The sequence below is a fragment of the Telopea speciosissima genome, chromosome 11, assembly GCF_018873765.1.
Source record: "Telopea speciosissima isolate NSW1024214 ecotype Mountain lineage chromosome 11, Tspe_v1, whole genome shotgun sequence".
NCBI lineage: Eukaryota > Viridiplantae > Streptophyta > Magnoliopsida > Proteales > Proteaceae > Telopea > Telopea speciosissima.
In genome coordinates this window covers 3,586,640-3,608,297 of record NC_057926.1, presented here as the reverse complement: position 1 = coordinate 3,608,297, position 21,658 = coordinate 3,586,640, and the positions used below count along the sequence as shown (strand labels likewise).

The window sequence follows — 21,658 nt, the reverse complement described above, 5'->3', positions numbered from 1 at the left end:
GTTGCTTAAAGCATTACACCCTGAGTGTCTAGTTTGGAATACCTAGACTGCTGCCTCCAGCTAGTATTTATAGGAAAACTAGGGTTTAGGTCAGATGGGCTAATTACTAGATTCACAGCCTGAGTATTAATACAAGTAGGATTATATTAGAACATATGAAGGGATATTACATAAATACCTTTACAGCGAGTTCCCTTGTGTTAGCATGATTTGTCTCCTCCTAGCCCTGTTCGATCCAAACCTGAGCACGAGGCTGCTCCACTCTCTCTCTATCATAGTTGAGATTTCTTTCATTGATTCTATTCTCTCAATGGAGAGTTGAATATATAGTTACAACCCTAGCTGATCTATTTATGGCAGGTATGATCACATGTAATATGGAAGGAGATTCTTGAATGAAATAAGAGATATGAGTTCCCATGAATGAGAAACTCCTCTCTCTCTCTCTTCTCTCTGTATATATGTAACTTTTATTTTTTGCAGAAATCTACCAACCAAGAGTAACAGAGACATGTGGAAGCTAGAAAGAGAGATCGCAACATTGATATTGAAGACAGTAAAGGAGAGGGAAGATAAAACCTTGGCTAACCCAAGCTTAGACAAGGATCTATTACAAATGATCCTAGAGGGTGCTCGGAGTGATATGTTAAGCAAAAAAGAATCTAATCGTTTCATAGTTGATAATTGTAAGAACATCTACTTTCTGGTCATGAAACTACAGCAATAGCCGCAACTTGGTGCTTGATGTTATTGGGTTTATATCCCAAATGGCAAGACCGAATTCGTCAAGAAGTTTCAAACGTTTGCAGAGGCAGATACCCAGATGCCGATGCACTTACAAAGATGAAATTGGTATATGCGCATGCATGCAGTTACTTATATAACTTCATTACTCTGAAATTTTTTTTTTTTTTTTTACCCCGAACATTATTTAGGATCTGGGGAGGCCACTAAAATTTTATTAAAAAACCAATTAAAAATAAACATACAAAGGGGGACTTAACCGCCTTACCCCGGCCCAAGAGGAGAACAGATAGATCCAGATCCTCTACTGTCGAGCTGCGCAGACACAGCAAGGCAGAAATGACCACCTTACCCCTGCCTGAGCGCCTTGCCAAAGTTGGGATAAGGCAGTCATTTCTTGCCTTGCCATGTCTGCGCAGCACGATCCTGCTGGGCAGCTCGGCAGTAGAGGATCCAAATTGAGAACAGAACTCTCACAAGCTCATTCAAGCACCCAATCCCTGACAGACAAAAAATACAATATTCCTTACTGCAACTGATCATTTAGCTTTAATTACCTTGGCAGGTTGAGATGGTGATTCAGGAAAGCTTGCGACTCTTCCCTCCTGGAACGTTCATATCAAGAGAGACATTTAAAGAAATAAAGATAGGAGATTTCATTGTTCCAAAAGGCATACGATTGTGGACTCTGATATCAACATTACATCGAGATCCAGATATTTGGGGACCAGATGCAAACGAGTTCAATCCTAGTAGGTTCGAAAATGGCATCTCTGAAGCATGTAAATTTCCACAAACATATGTGCCATTTGGATCCGGGCCTAGATTGTGTTTGGGTCGGAACTTTGCATTGACAGAGTTATAGATTCTTCTTTCTCTTATGGTTTCCAAATTCTCTTTCACTATTTCTCCTAACTATCACCATTGTCCCACATTCATGATCATTGTGGTGCCCAAGTATGGGGTGGATCTCCTCGTAAGGAAAATATAAACTTGAAAATCATGTGGATGATAAGAAAGATGGTTTGGAATAATGGTTTGTTCTAGATAAATAATATTGGGCTCCTACTCACTTATTGGAGACCTATGATTTTAGGTTTGATAATTAGACTTTGTATGGATGGATGAAAAAAAAAAAAAAAAATCCAGTATTAAATAATAAGACAAAACATGGTTTGAATATGGTGACTTTTTTTTTCCGCTAAAGATCAGATTGTATTAATATAAGATAGAAGGAATGTAAAAAAGCACCTCAACCTGGACACCCCCAGATGAGGAACAGAAAAAATAAAAAAAGATCTAGCTCCCCCCACCTTCGGCAATGCCATCAACAGAGGAGCTGAATTCCAACAAACCTCAACAAAAATGGAATCTAGATTTCCCAGCTGCATCCCAAGAAAGTGCATCTTGCACCTACAAAGGTAGTTTGAATATAGTGACTTGGTTAGATGTAAACTTGATAGAAAAAATACTAGTGGAACTTGTCAATTTCTTTGAAATTGTCTCGTTTCATATACAAGTAGAAAACAAGGAGTTGTAGCACTTTCTACAGCTGAAGCTGAGTACATTACTTTAGGAAAGGAAGTTGTTGTTCTGAATTATTATGGATGAAGCAAACATTTGAATATTTTGGTCATGAATTCAGCAATGTCCACATATACTTTGACAATGTGAGTGCAATCTGTATTACCAAATTTTCAACACTCAAGAACAAAGTACATTGAGATTAACATCACATTATTCAAGATTAGGTGCAAAAAGGGATGTTAATATTGAGTTTATCAAGTCTGAAGATATCAAATTGCTGATATATTTACTACAAATCTCAGAGAAGAAAGGTTTTGCTTTCTTAGGGAAGGTCTTGGAGTTGGGAGTATTCTCGATTAAATAGTTTTACTAACATTACTTTATTTGCATCATAAGCATCATACAGACTAAGACATGAACATGATAAGCATTTTATTCCAAGTCATAAGCATCATATAGTCTATGTCGTAAGCATCAAATAGACTAAGACATGGCATAGGTATTTGCATACTTATGGCCTTATAGGTCCTGGAGTTGTTGAAAAAGACTCTTGATCTATATGTAAGTTTAGTTAAGGCCTGATAAGTCAGTATGTTTCACCGAAAATCTTTTGATCTATATGTAAGTCCAGTTATGGCCTCATAGGCTTATGATCTTATTGAAAAATTTTAAGTGTCTATGTGTAAGATCAATATTGTGAATCTCAACTGAACATACACCTGACATTCCTATTTTTGTTTTTGGAGATGTCAAAAGTGGGGAGAAAATGAATGATAATACTTTATAACGAAAATGATATATTCAGGGGGACAAAATCAATGATAATGTTGATGCGATGATGTGAAATGACTCATCATATCTATTCACCCAAATAGGGGGGAGAATATAAGAAAATATGAGATATTATACACGCTGATGTGATGATGTGTAACGACTCTTTTTGCTAGGAATCAACAATGAGATTTATTACGAAAGAATGAAAGAATACACCAAAAAGTCCAAATAGGCCAAAAAGCATAAATACATATGTCCATAATAAAAACCATACTACTTATCCAGCTTCAGCACGACCATCAACAGATTGGTAAAGGAGAAACAAAGCTGTCCAAAGAGGAGAGGACAACCTGCAGCAAGAATAGAATAACTTGCTGCAAGACAGCTCCCTCATATATATATATATATATATTATTGAATCATAAGATAAACAAAGTACAAAGGATAGAACTACCCCTATACCCCACAACATTGTTCATGACACAGTTCACTTCACTATTCACGTGAACAGTGATCATGTCACTGTTCACATGAATAGTGTCATAGACCATAAGACCAATTTATCCTGGAAATTCAACAGTAATAATATAGAAAGATATAGATTTGAGCAAGGAAGATGGAGAGATAAGGAACAAATAGAGAAAGTACATCATAAAAGATACTTCAGAAAGAGCGAGGGGAACATGAGAGAGAGAGAGAGAGAGAGAGAGAGAGAGTTTCAAAGGGAAAAGGAAAGAGGGAGAGAGTAGATAAAGAAGGAGAGATAAGGAGGGGGATGTAATAGATTGAGAGGAATAAAGAAACTATCTTTTTGACACTAATTAAGTATAAAAAAAATTAGAAAGGGTACCAATAATTTGGAAAAAATGAAAAGAACGGAGAGAAAAGATATGAAGAAGATATGGTGTTTAAATAAGAAAGAAGGGTAAAATAGTCGAATGAAAGATTTGCCACGAAACAAGGGTTCATGCACTTATATAATAATATAGTATGGTATGATATGATAAGATATGCTATGATATGATATGATATGGAACACGAAAGATGGAGAGATAAGGAACTAATAGAGAAAGTACATCTTAAAAGATATTTCAGAAAGAGAGAGGGGAACGTGTGTGTGTGTGTGAGAGAGAGAGAGAGAGAGAGAGAGAGAGAGTTTCAAAAGTAAAAGAAAAGTGGAAGAGACTATATATATATAGGAAAAATAACTCTACCTGGCAGGTCGCATGGACAACTGGCTCCTGTGCCTAGACACAATACTATCATTTCCCCATGAAAAATTCTTTGTGGGAAAGTGTCCCGCTCACTTCCAAACATAGAGGGGGACTGAAATGACAACCCCATCCCCCATGAAAGGTAGAAATCCCACCCCCGTGATGCCAACGTGTGTGCTCTTAGTGGCCCTTGCGTGCGTGCTAGGCTAGGGCCATGCTACCCTACAAAGATTAATGCTGACCCATATATGTATATATGTGGCAGAGCGTGGCCCAAGCGCACACACGGAGGCTACTGAGAGGGGCACAGAAGCATCTTCGGGGTTGGGATTTCAACCTTTCACAGGGGGCGGGGATGTCACTTCGGCCCCAATTGTGTCTGGGCATGGGCGGTACACTCCCCACATAGCACTTTTATGCCAGTTCAAAGCCCACTGGGAGAGAAACCAGAAATGACCAAATTCATTTGTACCAGAAGAGACATGACTTCCTTGAATCTGGTCTATGATGGAAACACAGAATTTTGAAGGTATCTTATTTATCACTTGGCCAACATTAGAAATTCTTCAGCTATAACCTGTTAGGGAGCATTCCTTTTTTTCTTTACTGGAGGCTGTCCTTAAAATAACACCATTAATTAGAGAAATCATCCAAAAATATCTTGTACATTTATAGCTATCACATTATAGGAGATTTGTAAACTAGTCTGTGAAGGAAACACAAGAATTGTAAAGGTATCTTATTGTTCACCCTGGCCATCATTAGAAATTCAGCTGTAACATGCGTGCACACGGGGGCATTGAGAGGGGAACAAAAGTATGTTGGGGGTCGGGATTTCAACTTTTCACAGGGGCGGGGATGTCACTTTGGCCCCCACTGTGCCTGGGCATGGGCAGTATACATCCCCATAGAGAACTGTTATGCTAGTTCAAAGCGAATTCGGCTCTCCTCCAGCCATGGCGGGAGTCAGAGGACTAGCTGCCCAGCAAAACAAGAGAATTTGGGTCATTTCACAGGCAGTCCTTCTTAAAAGAACACCATTAATAAGAGATATCATTCAAAAAAATCTTGTGCATTTATAGCTTTCACATTTAAAGAGATTTTTATACTGGTCTACGTAGGAAACACACGAATTTTGAAGGTATCTTATTGCTCACTGTGGCCATCATTAGAAATTTAACTACAATCTGTTAGAGATCAATTCATTTTGTTTTTTTCCCCTTTACTAGAGGTCGTCCCTCTTTTTAAAGTAACAACATTAATTAGAGATATTATCCAAAAAAACCTTGTGCATTTATAGCTATCACATTTCAAGAGATTTTTACACTGGTCCTATTGCTCACCATGGCCATCATTAGAAATTCAGCTGTAACCTGTTAGAGATCCTTCTCTATATATACGTGTTTACAGAACATGCAAAACACACAATACACAACGTTGGCAAGATACATTAGTGAGCCCGGAGAAAAGATAACAATGTCAGTTGATTTCGTTTCCAACGTTCCAGTAGAATCTGTAGTTTTTGATGCTTCTGTGCTTCAACATGAGACCAACATATCCAACATACCCAAGGAATTCATATGGCCTGACGACGAGAAGTTCTCCGGTGAAGCACGAGAACTCCCCGTTCCCATTATCGACATGGGTGGTTTCCTCTCTGGAGACCCAGTTGCTGTCAAGGAAGCATGCAAGCAAGTTCGAGAGGCTTGCGAGAAGCATGGATTCTTCGTCATCATTAACCATGGTATTGATGATAAGCAAGTCGATGATGTTCATATGCATTTGAAGCGTTTCTTTGAAATGCCACTTTCTGAAAAGAAAAAGGCTCGAAGAGAGTTCGGTGATTACATTGGTTATGCAAGTAGCTTTACTGAGAGGTTCACCACACGTCTCCCATGGAAGGAGACATTCTCCCTTCACCATGTAGCAGAAAGTAAAAGCGTTGAGGAATATTTGGTGAATGTCTTCGGTGAAAAGGAATTTGGGTAAGGAAAACCAACACACTCTGCTGCCTCATTTTGATTTTCATATGTTTGTTAATTTTGGTGCTGTTCAGAAGCTGAGTAACTTAAGAGTTAGCTTTAAGGATCCAAATAAGTTTCCTTCTCTCTTCCCTTTGTATTTGTAAAATTTATATGGAGAAAAGTTCTCTCAAGGAGAGTGTGCGCCCTGCCCCGAGATACATTGGGGGCAAAATGACCCCCACCCCATGAATGGTGGTAATGAACGCTTGATGTCGCCATGTGCTCTCCCATTGGGCCTCGCATACATAGGGCCCACACTCCCCTACAGAGAGCTCTTGCCCTCATATATATCTTATAATTCCTATTTTTTCCTTACAACACCCGTGTCGGCTCCTCTTTTACGACCTGCCTCACCTCCCTTCCTCCTACCAGACACAAACCAGGGCAAAATGACCGCCTTACCCCCTGCTTGAACACCTTGCCCGGGTGGGGTCCACCCCTATTTGTGTTTGGCAGGAGGGAGGGAGGGAGGTGGGGTAGGCTGTAGGAGAGGAGCAGGATCTGCATCACCTAGCAGCCAATACTCTCCCCCCAAAAGGGGAAAAGGAGCCTGTCCTAGTTTATGGCTCTTCATCAGTCATTGGCGATTCCAATTTGGATTGGATGGGAATCTGCCTGAATCGTTGCGCAAGAACCCTAGAATTTGTCCTGAGGTAAAAAGAAACAGAAAATTTCGAGGGTTTTGGGGTTAGAATCGACCATGTCGGATAGGTGGAAATCAGGATCGCTCACGACTGATTCCAATCCAAATAGGCCAATTCATCGATCTGATTCCTAACTCATAAAACCCTGGCCCAAACACAGGACCCCATGAAATGACCCATTCAGAGTGGAAGGAAGAGAACATTAAATGTGAACTGTATATATGTATAAATTTCTTATCCTCTAATATATGGTTATGTTCAGGAGGGTATTCCAGGAATTTTGCAATTCAATGGGCAGCCTTGGTCTTGAGATCATGGAACTGTTAGGAGAGAGCCTTGGGGTAGGGAGCTACTTCAAGAAGTTCTATGAAGACCATGATTCGGTATTGAGGCTTAACTACTACCCCAAGTGCCTAACTCCTCAGCACACTATAGGAACCGGGCCACATGCCGATCCAATCTCTATAACAATCCTTCATCAAGACGATGTCGCTGGTCTACAGGTATTAATGGATGATGAATGGTTTAATGTAAGCCCCTATCCTGGATCATTTGTTATCAACGTTGGAGATACTTTTATGGTAAGATTTTCTCCCTCTTTTCCATAATTGCACCAAAATAATTAGCGAAAGTGTTTTCTGTCCGAGATGTGTCTATATCTCTCTCCTCTCTCTATGAAATGACATCTTTGCCCTTAATTCGTCTCAGGCTCTTACTAATGGGAGGTACAAAAGCGTGGTGCATAGAGCCGTGGTTAACAATGAGAAGCCAAGGGTATCTCTTGCTTACTTCATGAACCCACAACCAGATAAGATCCTAAGGCCACCAAGCGAGCTGGTGGATGAGGAGAAGAATCCAAGGAAGTATCCCGACTTCAGTTGGGGAGCACTGCATGAATTCACTCAGAAAGAGCACAGGGTTGGCACTGACACCCTTGATTGGTTCTTCGAACGGAAAAAAGGACTGAAGACATATTAAACCGAAGAGAACTCAAGTTCATTTCAATAACTCCCGTACTCTGTTGCTTTCATCTAGTAAATTGGAAATAAATGCTTATCTCCCACTGGGAGGGGGGATGTGGCTTAAGATTAGGGTAATAAATTTTTAAAAAGACTTACTTTATTTATTGTCTGTGTTGTGGTTTTTTCGCTAAAAGGTAATTTAGATGCCCATCGACATTAACAAATCAAGCTCTAAAGAAGCGATTGACCATGGATAAATTGTGTTTTATTAATATTCCAGAGTCTTCAAATGCCAAAACTCCCTTCAGTTTTTAGTCTGCACACCATGTAATTTTGTATTTGTCTGTAGACTCTCATAGGATTACTATGGTTGCTAGGATTCAAAAGTAGTCTCACAATGTTACTATTAATGTACATATGCTTTTATTTTTGTAATTTAACTTTTTTTTTTTCCAAAAAATACCCACCAACTCGGATCCAGCTCCTCTCCCGAGAGCCCAACGCCCAGGGAGTGCCCAGGGCATCCAGCCGTTGGGCTGTGCCACACACATCCCAATGATTGATTGGGCACACACCTGAATGTGTACGGGATAGCCCCCTGGGCACTCCCTGGGCGCTGGGCTCCCTGGAGAAGAGCTCAATCTAGTACATCTTGAAAAATAGTTAATGGGACACAAATGTATATGAGATGAGTGACTTGTTTGACAAATTCTTGATGTTAGGGTTAGCAGTGTATAACTTATTCAAACCCGTCTAAACATCCTAGTATTAGACTCGTGTTCCCATGCACGAGCCTTAATTTTTCTTAACCTGATGCTATCATGATTAGGTGTTGTAGGTTGACTTGCCTAACCATTTAGGACCGTGTTGAGGCAAATTCAATATCATATTAGTACAAGAGTGATCTGGTTATGATCTGTTACAACCCTTTTAAAGTAGGAAAAAATTTTCATTTTTATTATCCTTGATAAGTTTATATAATCGTACATATGTCAAATTTTAGTCAACAATAAAAAGTACTCTCCAATTGCGTAGTTCCTTAGATTTCAAGATTGGTTTAAAAAAAAAAAAAACTTAACTTCAAAATGTTATTTTATCACTTTGCGAAATTCATTTGGGTTATACGTTTAGCAAGGACCTTGATTTATTAGTCCACAAAACGCACTCCATGCATCCGACACTTGGTCTATAATCAGGTAGTGTTCTAGAGTTTCTTTTTGCGGAAGGATCGCTTGTGACCTATGACCACCCTTCGCTTTCTAGGTGTGCTAACTAAGCTTAGCGCCCTTATTTGGTTTAGTACAGGGGGAAAACCTTGCACAGTCAACATTCCGATCTGGAGCAAAAAATACACTATTTACTCCAATATCGAAAACAGTTCAGGCCTTTGCCAGGTCATCTCTAAAAGTAGCCTTATATATAATCCATCATTGCAGTTCAAGCGAAAACGATCCGCAGCAACTGACCCATCTTTTTTTTTTTGTTGGTAGAAAGCAACTGACCAATCAAATGAATATAATTGTTGGACTTTGAGCCCATTTGATCTGGCACATGACATATATTAGGAATATTCTAGAATTTTTTTCTTAATTAGTTAATATCATTACAATACCATATATAAATACTTGCCTTTCCTACCAAATAGATAACAACAAAGATGTAGATCTTAATCTCTAACCCATATATACACACGTACGTCAGATAAAATTATCTTCGAGAAAAATTCTCTTTTGGGGAGTGTACAACCCACGATGATCGAGACACAGTTGAGGGGGTGTGAAATGATTACTCTATCCCCTATGAAAGGTGGAATCCCAGGACCGAATCATGTCCTTGTACAAGTACTGTCCAAGGCCCTCTAGGGTCACTCACATGGAATCCACTCCTCTTGTGGGTTCCACAATGGATTCCATGTGAGTGGCCCTGGAGGGCCTTGGACGGTACTTGTACAAGGATAGGATTCCATGTGAGTCGCCTTGGAGGGCCTGTTTTGCATGCGTTCTCATTGGGCCATGAGTGCCTCCAGTCGTTAGATCCGTGTTGGAGGCCGGGGCTAGTACACTGTAGAGGATTTCTTTCCGTGATATATATTGTTGAAGAATATTCTGATCCTTAATTAATTGATCTCCACAAATGGAGTTTAAATACATTACAAGAATGTGATCTTAGAGAATCACATGAAATAGGAAAGAGGAGATTGGAAAGCTGCACCAATATCACGTGTGATGAAATCTAATATTGCATGTGATATGGTTCCTTTACAAGAGAAAATATAATATGTTTCCATTCATGGATTGCTTGGACGGCACTATTGCATGTGCACTAATACACCCCCTCAAGGTGGAGAGTCGTAGCTACGAAGCTTCAGCTTGTCCCGTAAAAATTGGAAACGTGACGTGCTAAGCGGTTTGGTGAGCTAGTATGTCAACGATCTGATCTTTGGTGGAGATAACTGAACTGACAGTTGGCATTGGGCAAGCCGTTCACGGACAAAATGAAAGTCAATTTTCACATGCTTTGTTCTAGCGTCGAATACTGGATTGGCCGAAAGATACGTGACCCCATCCAATGGCAGTTCAAAGCCTGTACGGAGAGAAACCATAATATGACCAAATTTATATGTACCAGAAGAGAAATGACTTCCTTGAAGCTGGTCTATTAAGGAAATATGAGAATTTTAAAGGTATCTCTTATACCACTCCATTGGCCATCATTAAAATTCAGCTGTAACCTATTGAAGTACATTCCTTTTTCCTTCAAATCTATTATATGGTGCAGAACCCCAAAAAATGACAGCCAATTCTTCCAAAATTAACATTATTAATAAAGAAATTAATATCATCGGCAATTATGTATTCCTCTCTCTCTCTCTCTCTCTCTCTCTCTATATATATATATATATATATATATATATATATATATATGTGTGTGTGTGCTTACTATTACGGATATGAGTCCATCCTCATCTCCAACTCTTGACACTACGCTGACTAAGACTCCCAATACTGTTATGACGGAGGACACTACAAGAAATATAATTTTTGGCGACGGTTTATTACCGTCGTTAAAAATATATTTCCGTCGCTAAATACAACGGTGACGCTAACTTTCACCGTCGCCATTCCGTCGTTTAAAGTGACTTCGGGAAAATGGCGATGATAAAACTCCTCCCATCTAGCAAAATCATTTTTTACGATGGTATATATTTCTGTCGCTAAAAAAGTATTTTTTACAACGATTTCAGATGAACATAGTAGCCGACGTGTTTGCAATTACCGTCGCAAATAATCTACTTTTAGAGGACGATTGTATAAATACCGTCGCAAATAATCTACTTTTAGAGGACAATTGTATAAACCGTCAGATGAACATAGTTTTTTTTTGTTGTTTTTTTATTTCTCTATTTATATCACAGCAAAAAAAAATTTCCCTGTAATTATATCTATAAATAATATCCATTTCATAAAAAAACTATTAAATACAAAATCCATATAAACATTATTTTTTATTGCTTTCCTTTAAAACTTAAAGTGTCACCATTACTGTTAATCAGGATGATATGATGCTACAATAAAAAAAGTAGCTTGTGTAGCTCTAAAATGGTAGCTATTTAAAAACTCAAAGCGGGCTCTCAGATTTGCCTAAGACACCCTAAAAATCTTAATTAAAGTGCCGGACCGAAATCTTAATCTCTTCCATCTGCTTCTCGCTAGGGAAGGATTCAAACCCAAAATATGCTCAGGCATAAAATCATTTCTTTCTGTTTAAGACAGATAAACTAGATCTTGTGGGAGCACCATGAAGGGCACTTGTTTGTGAGAGACACATTGCAATTTTGCCAATGGATTTGTTAGATTATCTGATCCCCAGATGGCAGAATTCATAGTAAGTAAAACAAATCAGATGATCACTTACATTGGAGCCCTTGAAGGTGCCTCAAGCCAACTTCCCGGAAAAGTATGAGAGCCTTTGCAAGTGACATTGTCTCTACGACTGTATAGGGTGAAGCATTCGTAAATGGATACAAATCTACAAACATCTCCATATCTTCCTCTGTCAATTCTATGTCTTCTATCTTGTTACTATTACCTGAACCCCTCTTTGCAAAATCATCAGCTTAATTAGAACTGCTTTATGGCATCAATTTCTGTAGGAACAAGGATAGGGGCAAGAAAGCTTTCTCCTTTAACAACACAATAAAGGAGATTGAGCAAGCAAGAAGTATTTTGTAAGCATGTCCTTTCTTGTAAGATGGACAAACATCAAAATAAGTTGAAAATTTTATTTTGGATGGGAGAGTCATAGTTGAGGCAAACACAGCCGTCGTATAGAATGCTCTCCAAAGAAGGGCACTTCTCCACGGATCCACATCCTCTACTTCCATGTGTTGTACTTCCATCCTACTTCCACGATTTCTCAGCACACCACCTGTCTTTATGACCATCCAATGGCTGTACTTGAATTAATTCAAACTTTTTTGAAAATCTGATGAGACCTATCTGGACCACCATAAACCCCAAAAAACAACCCAACCCAACCGGCTCATCTCACTCAAACTAAACCCACTTTTAACCCAACCATTTTCACTCAAACTAAACCCCCACTCATCCCCATTTCTATTTGAACGAAATGCCCTAAAACTTTGAGTTGCAGAAGAACTCCATCGAAGAAGAACTCCATCGCTCCACTCAGGTGCAGGATGAGGAAAAATAGTTGTAAACCATAGTTGTAGAAATAGTTTAGTTCACACAGATTGCAGAGGGTCATCAACCATAGAGGCTGGATTTTACTCTCTTATTCTTCTCCTCTCCAGTTCTCTCATCTCTTATGTTCTATTTCTGCTGCTGCTACTTATAATAAAACATCATCTCCCTTTACCCTCTGTTTCTGTTATCTGGAATTTCATGTTTTTTAATCTATAAATTCTGATCTCTCTGCTGCAATCTCTTATCACATCTTCTATTCTAAGTAAACTGAACAGATTTGATCCCAACAACCAAAAGGATCAAGTATGGACCCTTCTCAACACCCTCATCAACCTTGTTTATTGCAACCATAAATCCAATTTCTTGATAGCATGAACCAGTAAAATCACACTCAGTCATCCCATTTCCATAGGGATGTAAATGGATCGAATTCGGTCGGATAGTGGCATTATCATATTCGTATCCGATTATATTCGGACGGATTCGGATAATATCCTATCGGTTTTCGGACGGATTCGGATAATTTCCGGATAGTGATTTTTTGAATATAGGTTCTCCTAAATGGATATGAATACGGATTGAATACGATTTTTCGACTATCCGTTGACATATTTACCGCTTTTATGATGAGGGTTAGGGTTGAGACTTAAGAGTTCAAATTACCCTTTCTTCTACTCTTCTTAGTCATTTATTCTCTTACGTTTTTAACTTTTGATTTTTTAATAGATACGTAATTCCATGTATCACATTGCATAAAACAATATATATAAACCAATAGCAAATCTAGAAAAAGAATCACATTATCTTAACTTATAAATTTATAAAAATAAGATAACAAAATCCAATGAGGTAACTTAAAAGGATAGACAAACACAGAGTTATATTTCAGATATTTTATTACCGTCAGATTGTTAAACGAATCGGATAATAATCGATCGGATAGGGGGATTATCATATTCGTATCCGATTAGTTTCGGACAGATTCGGATTCTCCTAAACGGATACGAACACGGATCGAATACGGATTTACGAATATCCATTTACATCCCTACATTTCCACCTCCCTCAAGAAACTTTGCACATGCTTGGTTTTTCCTCGCTTTGTCCTCAACCCAAGACCTTCACATAAATTGCATTTGTAGGTGTGAGAGGAACTATATCACAACCATTGTCCATTTCACTGGGAACAAATAAATAAACCATAACCATCCTAACACTGGAAATTGGCCCATCCTTTACTCAGCCCAGAACAAGTTTTAGACTATAGCATTGAAGATAATCATATTTATTAATGGTTTAATACTTATCATAATATAATTTCAAGGCTAAGAACAGGGGTGGGGCTGGGTTGCAGAAGAAGATGAGGGCAAGGCCACAAGGGCATGTTCGTGTTTGCAGAAGAAGAAGATGGGGGTTCAGTTTAACCTATCACAAAAAAAAAAAAAAAAAAAAAAAAGAAAAAAAAGAGAAGAAGAAGACAAATGGAAGATGGCGGAGCGGATGGAGAAAGGGGCAAACCAGAGTTTTGCCACAAGGGCATGTTTGTGTTTGCAAAAGAAGATGGGGGGTTTTTGGGTGTTCAGTTTAACCTATCAAAAAAAAAAAGAAGAAGAGATTATTCATCCACAGAAAGGGAGTAAAATGAAAAAATACAATTGGAGCGATGGAGTTCTTCTGCAACACAGAGTTTTAGGGCATTTCGTTCGAGAAGGGTGGATTGTGAAGTAGGGTTTCATTTTTTCTCCACGATGGTTGTCGAGGCTCAGATATACGCTGCAATGTCACCCATTTCTGATGTGGTTTAGGTAGAATTGGAGAAGAAGAGAGCGGGGGAAGAAGAAGGTCGAGATTTTGGGGAATTTGGAATTTCAAATCGTTTTGAAACCTTATCACTTGCGTGTAATGGGTTGGGTTTGGTTTTGGGTCGGTCGGGGTTGTTTTTGGGGTTAATGAGGTTCAAAACCCATTTGAAATTTTGGACTAACAGCCGTTGGATGGTTGTCAGTACAGGTGTCACTCCCAGAAATCGTGGAAGTAGGATGGAAGTACAAGTGAGGAAGTAGAGGATGTGGATCCCTTCTCCACCGGCAGAAAAATTTGTTGAAGTTGAAAGAATTGCTAATACATGACATGCATGTCAAAAGATTCATATAAAAGCATGATAGCAAGGAGCTGAACTAGCTAATATAGTAGTAGCAACGAGCAATTTATTTTTTCCTCTCCCTTTTTTATAGGAATCCATTAACCGTGATTTGATTTCAAAATTCAATTAAGAAACTAAAATCAAAATTCAATTAGGAAACTAATTCTTTTGAAGTGGTGTGGTGTAATACGCTCTTCCCAACTATAAATAATGTCCCAAGTCCCAACTGTTTAAAGCTTTACCTAGAAATCGTTCAAGTTTAATTTGAAAAGCTTTGGTGAAACAGTTTAACATGGTTTGAGCCTTTGAGGTATTATCCCATCACCCGATATCCCATGGTTTGAGATATCGGTATCATAATATCGTATCGGTGACAAGGTACGAACAAGGGGTAAAACAGTAAAAAATCCTCTTTTAAAGGGAAATGGGGGCAATTTTGTCTGATACGACTGATCGTTGTCGATATCGTAGCGGTATTGTATCGGTTTTGCAAGTGACTGATACCTGATCCGATACCGTTCAATAAAACCATGGGTATTGTAGGTTACTGATCCTGATCAGGTTTTTGTATCGGTATCGGTCCCTTCTTCCTTAAAAAAAAAAAAAGTTTTTTATACATTTTTACCCTTGTTTGTACCGGTCCACCAATACGAGATCAGCCAGGAATTTGTATTGGTCTCCACTGATACTGATACGAATCAGTCGATCCAAGACCGATTCTTCAAACCATGTTCCCGATATTGTGCCATACCATATTGGTGAAATGGTACAAACAAAGAGTAAAATAGTAAAAAAAACCCATATTTTATAGAAAATCAGGGGAAAACTTGTCCAATATGACAGATTGGTTGGACCTGGATCCTGTCAAGCTGTGGCAGGGGCTGGACGGTCTAGCACCCCCTTCAGATTATTACATGTGGCACTAATAATATCGAACGGTCTAAAAAGATATGGAGATTTTTAAGCCAAAAAACCCAACGATTGCCTAGCTCAGTTGGTCAGCCTTGGTGCGCTTCATGCCCATGCTCACTAAGAGGTCTCGAGTTCGAGTCTCTTGGCTGGTACCTTACCCCCCCAGGTCACTCCCCCCTATGTATAAATATACATGTAAGCTCCCAATCCCAAAAAAAAACCCAACGATAGCCTTCCTTTCCACCCGACCCGATTTTATTTCTCGTTTCTCTTCTCCCTTTCAAATGACTGTACGAAAAAAACACAACTTGGCAAATCTCCATCTCGTCAAACCAATGATCTGAATCCTTTACTTCCGTCATGAGAACTTCCATCCTACTTCCCTGTGTTCTTAGCATGCCACGTGGCCTGACGCAAATCCTACGGTTAATAAAAGCCAAATTCAAAATTTTTTGAATTTCACACGTCTTGATTAAACCACTTTAAATCCTACTCAAACCAGTTTGTCCTGACTCGAACCGAACCAAATCCAACCCAATTCATAACTAAGGGTTTTTAGCAATCAAACAAAAAAATCAATGGTTCATTCTTCTCTTCTTCTTCCTTAAAACTAAAAGCAGAGCATGAGAAGCCCTAAAACGCCTGCAAGAGAAACCCTAAAACAACCGCGGTTGCCTCACTTTTTACAAGAGAAGTCCTAAGACTTCCAATGACAAATCAAGAATGGGGGTTTCAAGATCTGGGACCATTAGGAAATTGCGAAGAAATTCTTCCAGACAAACCAAGAAGTTTGCTGTTCGATCATTTCGAATGAGGTTGAGCACAATTTACGAAGCATCGGTGGACGATTAGTTCTGGGATTTAAATGGATTGGTTCAAAATTGAGAAAATCGACATATATATTTTTAGTAGGGGTCCTTTTTTCTTTGTTTATAACCCTCGTCTCTGTGGACTTATGGATCGAATCCCGAATCGAATCTAGAGGTAGAGGATCAATCGGTTCAGGAGAGTGTTTTGCTAATTTCTCCCCCAAATATGAAGATGGATTCATGGAAGAACGCCTTTTAATCTCTTAAAAGGATTAATGATCTTTCTGTTTCAAGTCAGACCCCTTTTGTAAATAATCATCAGCTCAGATCTTGAATAGAAGAAACATTTCATTTTGTACATTTTCATTTATCATCTCTTATGAAAGTTGGAATTGGAAGTTACAATTCATTTGTTCATTATCACCTCTCAGTGTTGGAATGGAGAAATCGCAACAAAAACAAAACTTGTGATATTCCTCCATTTTATCACAAACTAGCGAGCAGCTAAGGAACAAGCGAAGGCCTCTTCCTCGTCTCGTACTTAGAATTTGGTTCCAAAAGCAGTGTGGAAGCTCATTTGGATGGATGGTGACGGAAGTGAGGCAACCGTGGTCATTTTAGGGCTTCTCTTGCAGGCGTTTTAGGGCTTCTCATGCTCCGTTTCCGTTTTAGGGAAAAAGAAGAGAGGAACGAGCCTAAATGGTTTGGAGATTTTTTGTTTGATTTGTAAAAACCCTAGTTTGGTTATGAAGTGGGTTGGGTTGGGTTCGGTTCGAGTCAAGGTTTAAAGTGGTTTAGTCATGACATATGTGAAATTAAAAAAAAATTGAATTTGACTTTTATTAACCATAGGATTTGCGTCAGGCCACATGGCACGCTAAGAATACAGGGAAGTAGGATGGAAGTTCTCATGACGGAAGTAGAGGACTCGGATCCTCAAACCAAACGATGGGAATCTCGTGGAAAGTTGAAACACATTCATTCACAAAGCTCAGCAATGGACACTATGGCGATCAATTTCTTGTTTAAGAAACCCAGAAAGAAAAAAAAAGTCTATTACAACGTGCAACTTTCTTCCTTTAATGATTGAGGGAAGTGAAATACATAAGCAAACAAGAAGAAATTATTTACAGATTACGTACAAAGACCATCAAGTATAAGGGATTCTTTCTACATCATAAAAGATACTTCAGAAAGAGCGAGGGGAACATGAGAGAGAGAGAGAGAGAGAGAGAGAGAGAGAGAGAGAGTTTCAAAGGGAAAAGGAAAGAGGGAAAGAGGGAAAGAGTAGATAAAGAAGAAGAGATAAGGACGGGGATGTAATAGATTGAGAGGAATAAAGAAACTATTTTTTTGACACTAATTAAGTATAAAAAAAATTAGAAAGGGTACCAATAATTTGGAAAAAATGAAAAGAACGGAGAGAAAATATATGAAGAAGATATGGTGTTTAAATAAGAAAGAAGGGTAAAATAGTCGAATGAAAGATTTGCCACGAAACATGGGTTCATGCACTTATATAATAATATAGTATGGTATGATATGATAAGATATGTTGTGATATGGAACACGGAAGATGGAGAGATAAGGAACTAATAGAGAAAGTACATCTTAAAAGATATTTCAAGGAGAGAGGGGAACGTGTGTGTGTGTGTGTGTGTGAGAGAGAGAGAGAGAGAGAGAGTGAGTGAGTGAGTGAGTGAGTGAGTTTCAAAAGTAAAAGAAAAGTGGGAGAGAGTATATATATATATATACTGGCTCCTGTGCCTAGACACAATACTGTCATTTCCCCATGAAAAGTTCTTTGTGGGAAAGTGTCCCGCTCACTTCCAAACATAGAGGGGGACCGAAATGACAACCCCATCCCCCATGAAAGGCAGAAATTCCATCCCCATGATGCCAACGTGTGTGCTCTTAGTGGCCCTTGTGTGCGTGCTAGGGTCACGCTACCCTACAAAGATTAATGCTGACCCATATATGTATATATGTGGCAAAGCGTGGCCCATGCACGCATGCGGGGGCTACTAAGAGGGGTACAGAAGCATCTTCGGGGTCGGGATTTCAGCCTTTCACAGGGGGGCTGGGATGTCACTTCGGCCCCAATTGTGTCTGGGCATGGGCGGTACACTCCCCACATAAAACTTTTATGCTAGTTCAAAGCCTATTGGGAGAGAAACCAGAAATGACGAAATTCATTTGTACTAGAAGAGATATGACTTCCTCGAAACTGGTCTATGATGGAAACACAGAATTTTGAAGGTATCTTATTTCTCACTTGGCCAACATTAGAAATTCTTCAGCTATAACCTGTTAGGGAGCATTCCTTTTTTTCTTCACTGTAGGCTGTTCTTAAAATAACACCATTAATTAGAGAAATGATCCAAAAAAATCTTGTACATTTATAGCTATCACATTTCAGGAGATTTGTAAACTAGTCTATGAAGGAAACACAAGAATTTTGAAGGTATCTTATTGCTCACTGTGGCCATCGTTAGAAATTCAGCTATAACCTGTTAGAGATCATTCCTTTTGTTTTTTCTTGCTTTACTAGAGGTCGTCCCTCTTTTTAAAGTAACAACATTAATTAGAGATATCATCCAAAAAAATCTTGTGCATTTATAGCTATCACATTTCAAGAGATTTTTACACTGGTCTTATTGCTCACCATGGCCATCATTAGAAATTCAGCTGTAACCTATTAGAGATCATTCCTTTTGTCTTTAACTAGATAATTTTCCTTTTTACACTGGTCTATGAAGGAAACACAAGAATTTTGAAGGTATCTTATTGTTCACCGAGGCCATCGTTAGAAATTCAGCTATAACCTCTTAGAGATCATTCCTTTATTTTTTTTCCCTTTACTACAGGTCGTCCCTCTTTTTAAAGTAACACCATTAATAAGATATATGATACTAGAAAATCTTGTGCATTTACAGTTTTCACATCTCACTCTATATATATATATATGTGGAGTTGTCCACAACCTAATAAATACTCCAGCCCGAGATAGCTACCATTCTACCAGTCCAGAAAACCAATACAATGGCGGCCATTGATAGCACTTCCATCGTTCCATTTCTCCAAACTCCTCCATCACCCCAGGAACAAAGCAAAGAGGAGCAACAATCTCTAGCTTTTGATGGTACTTTGTTTCGAAACATGGCTAACTTACTAGAGGGATTCATATGGCCTGATGAAGATAAGCCTTGTCTTGATGCACGAGAACTCCCAGTTCCGATCATCAACTTGGGCGATTTTCTCTCTGGAGATCCAATTGCTGTCATGGAAGCACCCAAACAGGTTCGCGAAGCTTGCGAAAAGTTTGGGCTTTTCTTGGTTGTACACCATGGCGTCGACAACCAACTTATCACTAATGTTCATCGACTTATGCAATTGTTTTTCGAGATGCCACTCTCTGTGAAGCAAAGGGGTCTGATGAAACCCGGTGATAGTATTGGTTATACCAATAGCTTGAATGGTAGGTTCTCCTCAAAGTTCCCATGGAAGGAAACACTTGCACTTCCCTGTTTGGATAATACTCACAGCATAGAAGAATACTTCCTCAATGTCTTTGGGAAGATTTTCAAGACTTTGGGTGAGTAATTATAAATAACTTGATCGACCCTATATATTTTGTTATGTATGTCTCGAATTCTTGTATTTGTTTCGAAGGTTGACCCCCTCCAACATTTTTGGTGGCAATCCGAATGAAACTTTTTCTAAGATATGTGATGGTAGCGGAGGGCTTGACCCAATCCGATAGAGGAGTATTTATATTCTTTACTCGCTTTGTTGTAACTTGAGTGAGATTTGGGGTTTTCGATTTAGGGTTTCTGGGAGAGAGAAGTAGTGCCGTTTTTGGGTGTTTTTTAGAGATCTTCGTTGTAATATCCTCTGGTTTGCATAGTGAAACATCTTTGCCTTCACTCTTGGACGTAGCAATCCATATTGATGTGTGAACCACGTTAAATCTCCGTGTCATCTTTCTTGGTTTTTGTTTTTGTTTGTGTTCTGTTGGCGTTTGTTCTAACATATATTGTTACGATTGATTCTTGTTATCATAATATATTTGTTGGGTATGTTCAGGAGGGTTTATCAGGAGTACAGCGAGAAGATGAACACCATTGGTTTTGGGATCATGGAACTGTTGGGAATGAGCATTGGGATTGATCGAAGCCACTACCCGAAATTGTTCGAAGACAGCGATTCAATACTGAGGCTTAACTACTACCCACCATGCCAAATGCCCCATCAAACACTTGGAATCGGCCCTCATTCTGATCCAAATGCTTTAACAATACTTCATGAAGATGAGGTTCGAGGACTACAAGTGTATGTAGATAATGAATGGTAGTACATAAGCCCTAATCCTAAAGTACTTGTCATCAACATTGGAGATACATTTAAGGTAAGAAAAAAATATTAAAGATACATGTTTAATTGTGTGGTGTTATTAATAGTAATAGTCAGTTTTTGTTTGGTTTTGTCTCAGGGTCTAAGCAATGAGATACAAGGGATGCTTGCATAGAGCAGTGGTGAATAATGATATGCAGAGGAAAACACTTTCTTTCTTTATGAGTCCAAAGCTGGACGAGATCTTGATGCCACCAAGTGAACTGGTGGATGAAGAGCATCCAAGGATGTATCCAGACTTCACATGGGAGATGCTGCAACAATTTGTTCTAAAGCACTATAGAACAGATATGAACACCTTTGATGCCTTCTCCAAATGGGTTCAAGATGGAAACAAGTGGTGATGATGAAAAATTAACCAGAAGGGGACTGTAGTTTTCTTTTTTTTTTAGAAATAAATCTCATTCTCTCTCGCTCTCTTCTAATTCGCTGCAAATAAAAGTTTCACTTGTTATCTCTCTCTCTCTCTCTCTAGTGGGGGTGGGACTGATGAGTAGGAGAATGAAGGGCAATATTGATGGCAGAGGAGAGAAGTGAGATGTAGGGTATTTGGTTAGCTTCTAAGAATACTTCGTCCTTGCTCTTTGTACTCTAGAGATCCTAATGTTTGTAATAAGGAATGCATGGATAGCTCTCTCTCTCTCTCTCTCTCTCTCTCTCTACAAAAATATTGGATTGAAATTGTGTATTGTATTCTCATAAGATGAATCAATTACATAGAATATATAGGATACAAGAGATAAGAATCCCACATGTAATAATAGGGTTAGTTTCCTTATCACACAA

General features: G+C 38.9%; 1 protein-coding gene and 1 pseudogene across 1 annotated transcript; both read left to right on the top strand.

The window, feature by feature from the left end:
• Window positions 1-5,735: 5,735 nt before the first annotated feature.
• Window positions 5,736-7,905, top strand: LOC122646225 (gibberellin 20 oxidase 1-like). The gene is made up of 3 exons (XM_043839728.1): window positions 5,736-6,244; window positions 7,190-7,508; window positions 7,636-7,905. The coding sequence occupies exons 1-3, from the start codon at window positions 5,736-5,738 to the stop codon at window positions 7,903-7,905; spliced, it is 1,098 nt and encodes a 365-aa protein (XP_043695663.1).
• An 11,596-nt stretch (window positions 7,906-19,501) lies between these two features.
• On the top strand, window positions 19,502-21,216 carry LOC122646224 (annotated as a pseudogene).
• The last annotated feature ends 442 nt before the right edge of the window (window positions 21,217-21,658 follow it).

Bases quoted from the DNA above. Each gene is read 5' to 3' on its own strand.
- LOC122646225 (XM_043839728.1), top strand. From the start codon at position 5,736: ATGTCAGTTGATTTCGTTTCCAACGTTCCAGTAGAATCTGTAGTTTTT. The intron at 6,245-7,189 runs GTAAGGAAAACC...GGTTATGTTCAG, and splicing joins TTCGGTGAAAAGGAATTTGG to GAGGGTATTCCAGGAATTTT. The intron at 7,509-7,635 runs GTAAGATTTTCT...AATTCGTCTCAG, and splicing joins ACGTTGGAGATACTTTTATG to GCTCTTACTAATGGGAGGTA.